Raw genomic sequence first — 6,000 nt, 5'->3', positions numbered from 1 at the left:
ACAGTCTAGCCCTCCATCTGACAAACACAGGGCTCACAGAGGAGCGAGCTGTCACCCTGTCCTGTGACTGGTGGATGAAACATTATGAAACATTATTCGGCCAATAGAACTAAATGGAGCAGAGAAAGGAAGAGAGTGTTTCCTTTGGAAACTGACATCCATCCCCGTGTTGTGCGATATGCAAACATTTGTATGTGTTTGAGAATTTAAGGAATTTGCGAGGGGGTATATTATTCCTAAACAGTGTCAGGAAGAGGACAGGCCTGACATAACAAGAGGCAGAGGATGGATAGTGAAGATGGAGTACAATTACCAGCTCTGTCACGCACAGGGCGGGAGAAGACTGAAGAGTTCAGTGTGCCCCGGTTGAATGTGGCAGTGTAGGAGGAACACGGTCCCACATCTCAGGAATGTCCCCGGGCAGCCGGAGTATTGTTTTGAGTCCCATGGGCAGAGTTGTGGTCTGACTGCGGCTTTGGGAGATATTTTTCTCTAGCTAGTGTTTTCTTTAAAACCAACCTCGAGAGCGTCTGAATGACAGCATCCCGCGTAATGACCGCTTACCGAGTGCCACATCAACACTCGCTAAACTTAGACTAGCACTTCGTAAGAGGCACACACCGCACAAACAATTCTTTTTATGATCAGCACAGAGACGGAGTTTACGGGCGAGCCCGTTCACACAGACTCCACCGGACAACACCAGCACCTGCCCCGGTCTGTGCTGTGATTTGCACTGTTTGCTCTAACGTGGTTGGGGAAACACTGCCAACCCACCCCCCCCCCAAAAAATGGAGATTAGAATACAAAGAGCACGATTAATCCTCAGGCCCATAGCCCCACGGCTCCATGCCCACGGCAGGCGGACTAGCTATTTCCTGTTCCACCCTCCTGGCTTAACACTGAACAGACTTCACTGTGGCACGTCTGAGGCCTGCAGAGCGGAGATCACCTCCCTCTGGTCACAAAACACTGAACCGCGGCTCATGTCCACACAAAGAGCAGAACAGCCCCCTGAGTGTTTCAGACCATATAGTTTGCTTAACTTGGACACTGGACTTATTTTCAAGGGTGAGGCGGGGGTTTACTATAACTGCATGAAGGTTTTCTCTGTGTGCCACGGCTCCACTGCACTCCTCTCTCAGGAGACTTCCTCCGTCTTGACAGAAGTCTGGACCTTTCCCCTTTTTTTGGCTCTCTCTCTCTCTCTCTCCCTCTCTCTCTCTCTGAGGAGAAGGAGAGGGAGTGGATCATAGCTGACGCTGATGCCGAAGGGCCAATACACGTGAGGACTCTGTTCTCTCCAGTTCTGTTTCTACAGAGGCCGTGCGCTTACATCTGGCCCTCTGACGGGACAGACAGACAGACAGCTCCCTGATTCTGTCAGGACGACTCAGGATATCTCTGATATCTCTTCAGCTCCTCGTCTTTGTGATGGGATTTTCTTTAGTTGGCACCGACTGAAATCCTATATTACGAATTTGTGACTCCTTTTCTCTCCGGCGGGTTCCTTGTGTTCACTGGTGGCCAGGCGGTGAAGATCTTGTCCCCGGACCAAGGTGAGGGCTCTATCTACTGTCTTTAAAAAAGAGATAGATGTATATTTTTTCATTTGTTAATTTTCTGCTTTTAATCCCCCCCCTTTTTTTATGCAACATTTGTCAATGTTGGGTTACGCCGCTACAGGATTGACCCATTGCATCAATGGGTCCTAGTTGAGTGACTAGATATTCCATGCTTTTTACCTAATAAAATGACTAGGGGGGAAAATGTGGCAACAAATTGGTTTATTAGTTGGGACTGTGCCATGGTCTTTATGTTACCACAGGCTATAAAAGTCTTTATAGGTGCAGTAGCTTCAAAAGGAGCCTGGGAGCCTCTGCGTTCTCAACACAGAATCCACAAAGCAAAAAGGGGATTAAAAGGATTTGGTCTCTCAGTTTTAGCCTCCTGCAGTTGACGGGACACCAAGAAGCTGCAGGAGGAAATTAAACTGCATCTCCCCCTCATCGTCGCTTTGTGGAAGACATCTGGCGAGGACAGGAAAGACTACTGTAAAACAACAAACCCCTCCACCCACCCATCCACTTTTCTTTTTTTTACAAAGGTTTCAAGTTTCATCTTTTGATTCTTGATTGGATTATCTAAACAGGAAGTGTGGGAGGTTGAACCACAGTGCATAAACAGCTGCAGCTGCATGTACCTACACTGTTAACGCCAGTCCGGGAGCGTTAGCTGTTAAATAGAAAACCACCATTTGTCCCCTGTTGGTTTCAGTGTTTGGAGTTGAACCAGCCTTTTTTTTTCTTCCCCCGTCACAGCACTTTGTGCAACTTTGGGAGTTTTTTTTTTTTTGGCAATCCAAAAATAGACCATGGTTTTCCATAATAAGGGAAAAATAACAGATTCACAAGAAACTTGCATTTTTTTCTAATTTGGCGCGACTTGAAACGATGCAAAAAGTGACAAGAGAATCTCATATAAAGATTTAAAAACCTGTGTAGGGTTTTAACCCGGATTAAAGTTTAGAACCGCCCCCACTACATTTAAGTCGTTAAGGTCTGGGGGCAGCAAATTGAGCATGCAGATGGTGACATTCACCCTACTGTGAATCAAATTACCCAAACAAGGGAGTTAAATACAGATCCCGAGGCGATACTGCTGCGGACCTATGTGGCCATTTCTCACGAGTCGGAGTGGGCGAGTGGGTCATGCTACCATAGCCACCACCGCTGTACAGTCGCCCCACCCCCTCTGAGAGTACACAGGGTCTGCCAAGAGTCATCTGGATAAAGATCAGGGTGGAGGAACAACGCGCCCCCCCCCCCCATGGCTCATGATTTTGGGCATAATTTTCTGCTCCCCGGGGAGAAAGTAGTACCACAAAGAAAAACATTCCCCTCCCACGCACGCTGGCTGTCACGGGGACAGGGGGGCCACGTTGTTTAGCAGGAAAACATCATGTCATCCAATTTACAGGGAGATTTAGCGCCGTCACCGTGGGACCGTTTCCACGCTTGTCTCTCCACCCCTGCTCTGTTTCACCCTAGTTAGCCTCCTTGTCCTCTCTCTCGCTCTCTCTCTCTCTCTCTCTCTCTCTCTCTCTCTCTCTCTCTCTCTCCTTATCGCCTCCTCTGTGAATGAGAGTATGAGATCAGCTTGATTTGCTCCCAGCGGACTTGCAGCACAAACTCCGAGCACAACATGTGCAATCCAGCATGTGTCATGTTTCCTTGTGGGAAGCAGTTAACCCCGCTCCCAGCACAGGAAGAGAGACAACCCAGCCACTGTAACAGCAGTACTGTTAACACAAGCTCACCAGTCGGGGGCCCCCCCACTTAAGCAGTTAGGGGAAAGCAATGTCCTTGTCCAGTAACCTCTGACCTCCTTTTCGATCCTCAGAATGATGTGCAGGGGGTCTACAGGAGACACGCCGGTGTATTCTCAGGTCTTTGAAATCATAGGATCATTTTCTCTCAACATGCCCACCAGGGCTGCCATGTTGGCTGTTATATTGTTTTTCCACCCTTGCTGTTTTTGTCCACATTTCTACATCCTGTTGTCATCTTAGCAGCTGCTGCCGAATCATCCAATCCAAGCCACTGAGCTCAGGTTGCTCCGGATATTAAAGATTATAGTTCTATCAAAAGTGAACGGGGGGGGGGGGTGTTGTGTTTTCTTGTGGTTGGGCCTAACTGTGTTGTATTGTGTTTGCGTGACAGCGTCTGCCGTCGGTGGAGCGTTGGGGGGGGGGGTTTCTGCTTTAAAGGGATGTGAGTTTGGAACCTTTCAAGACCCAAAATGGAACCCATTAAGAGAGACATGGAGCTGCTCAGTAACAGCATGGCTACCTATGCTCACATCAAAGGTAACCAGTGTCCTTTTTCTCACCGTGTCCTTCCTTTCTCCATGTGTAGACACGCAGTTCTGTTTGCATTGTTTGTCTCCATAGTCTCAGTCTGGAAGTTTGCGTGACCTCTGGTGCTCAAAAACATAGGCTGCGTAAAAATAGACGAGCGCACAGACTTAATCTTGCACCTGGCACCCCTTAAGAAACTGTTTCTGTGGGGTATCCGGGTGGCGTGGCGGTCAATTCCGTTGCCTACCAATACAGGGATCGCCGGTTCAAAACCCCGTGTCACCTTCAGCTTGATTGGACGTCCCTACAGACACAATTGGCCATGTCTGCAGGTGGGAAGTCGGATGTGGGTATGTGTCCTGGTCGCTGCACTAGCGCCTCCTCTGGTCAGTCGGGGCGCATGTTCGGGGGGGGGGTAGCGTGATCCTTACGCACGCTATGCCCCCCTGGCGAAACGCCTCACTGTCAGGTGAAAAGAAGCGGCTGGTGACTCCACATGTATCGGAGGAGGCATGTGGTAGTCTGCAGCCCTCCCCGGATCGGCAGAGGGGGTGGAGCAGCGACCAAGACAGCTAGGAAGAGTTGGGTAATTGGCCAGGTACAATTGGGGAGAAAAGGGGGGGGGTCCAAAAAAAAAGGGAAATGTTTCTGCGTGTTCTTGCTGGCCCCTAGCAACGCAATATCCAATCAATATTTAGGTGGGAGGGCGTTGATGGTGTTCAGCGCAATAAACCAGTCTGCATGTGTTCTTCTCCACACTACAGCCAACCCAGAGAGCTTTGCCTTGTATTTCATGATGGGCGTCTGCTTTGGCCTGCTCCTGGCATTGTGTCTCCTGGTGACGGGAATCGCCTGCAGGAGTCACGGCCGCAGGAGTCACGGTCGCAGGAAGGCCCCCCCGTCCCCCGAGAGGAGACAGCTCAAGGAGTCCAGCGTGGAGGATGAGGATGATGACAGCAGTGAGGAGGAGGGAGATGAGGACACAGAAATCCCCAAAGTGACAGTGGGCCCCATGAGCGAGCTCAGCAGCCAGTCTAACGGCACGCTGAGGAGTGTGAACGTCTTCACGTCGGCCGACGAGCTGGAGAAGGCGCGGCGTCTGGAGGAGAGGGAACGCATCGTGAGGGAGATATGGAGGAACGGGCAGCCAGACATCTTGGTCACAGGGACGGGGACAATTGGGCGGGTCCATTACCACTAAACACACATTTCCCTTCTGCCCAAACTTCACACAGACTGCAGAGGACAGGAGCTACGCTGGATTGAAACTAATAATCTCTCATGTTTACTTTGTTTTATGAACGTTTGTGCTTGTGCTAAACGACAAACAGATTTTGTATGCAGCATATTTGCCCTCATTTGTAGACTACTTTTGCTTGGCAATGTGAATCATTAAAACCTAAACCACTTTTTGGACATAAACCAGTACAGTTCAATGCATCCAATTTGAACAAACTTAGAAAATCAACCAGCGACATCGTATCATAATGCAAATTCCCATTTGAAAGTATTTTATTAGTCAGGCCGCTCCCACAGACGCAACTTTAGGATGTGCTAATCTTAGCAGAAAAGAATGCTTCCCACAGAAAACCCATCGTCTCTGACCCCATCTCTTCCTGTGTTTCCCTTTCCACAATTCCCAGCACACTCTCCACTGCAGCTAAAACCCTGCAGCTCATGGCTAAAAAGAGTCTGGTCTGTTTAGGCCCCATGAAAAGGCCGCTTGTCCCCGGAGCAGATAGCTCGGCTCTATGTAGGTATTACCAGTCTGGAGCTTCCCAAATGCAAAGCTCAGTTCATCCAAGTCGTGCACCAAGAGACCTATTTTTTGCTAGTTTGCATTTTTTTTTTTTAGCCCTACCTGCACTCCATGCATGAAAAGCTTGCTTGTTTGCCTGCTTGTGTCCAGTGTCTGTTATGTGTCCTGTTGGAAAATGTCACTGGCTGAATTAGAGATGGTAACAGCGAGCCAGAGAAAACAACTCTGAATGCAGCCAAAGTGGGAGACTCATCATCTCCTGACATGGAGTATTTTGCTTTACAAAAAAAAAAAAAAAAGCAAATTTGTCCGTTACTTTAGAAGTTTTCCAACATATCTTAGCTGTTTTCCTTCCAGTGCTAGTGGGCCAGCGGCCTCCGCG

At 49.1% G+C, this 6,000-nt stretch overlaps 1 protein-coding gene across 2 annotated transcripts; it reads left to right on the top strand.

The window, feature by feature from the left end:
* Positions 1–956: 956 nt before the first annotated feature.
* Positions 957–5,281, top strand: eva1bb (eva-1 homolog Bb (C. elegans)). Of its 2 annotated transcripts, XM_056297846.1 has the most exons (3): positions 961–1,559; positions 3,723–3,868; positions 4,624–5,281. In XM_056297846.1, the coding sequence occupies exons 2-3, from the start codon at positions 3,802–3,804 to the stop codon at positions 5,058–5,060; spliced, it is 504 nt and encodes a 167-aa protein (XP_056153821.1). In that variant the 5' UTR covers positions 961–1,559; positions 3,723–3,801; the 3' UTR covers positions 5,061–5,281. The 2 variants fall into 2 exon arrangements, with proteins under 2 accessions (XP_056153822.1, XP_056153821.1); XM_056297847.1 differs by lacking the exon at positions 3,723–3,868 and having other exon boundaries at positions 957–1,559.
* Positions 5,282–6,000: the final 719 nt, after the last annotated feature.

The sequence above is a fragment of the Lampris incognitus genome, chromosome 18, assembly GCF_029633865.1.
Source record: "Lampris incognitus isolate fLamInc1 chromosome 18, fLamInc1.hap2, whole genome shotgun sequence".
Lineage (NCBI taxonomy): Eukaryota > Metazoa > Chordata > Actinopteri > Lampriformes > Lampridae > Lampris > Lampris incognitus.
The sequence above is the reverse complement of the archived record's forward strand: the minus strand, read 5'-3'. Positions and strand labels throughout refer to the sequence as shown.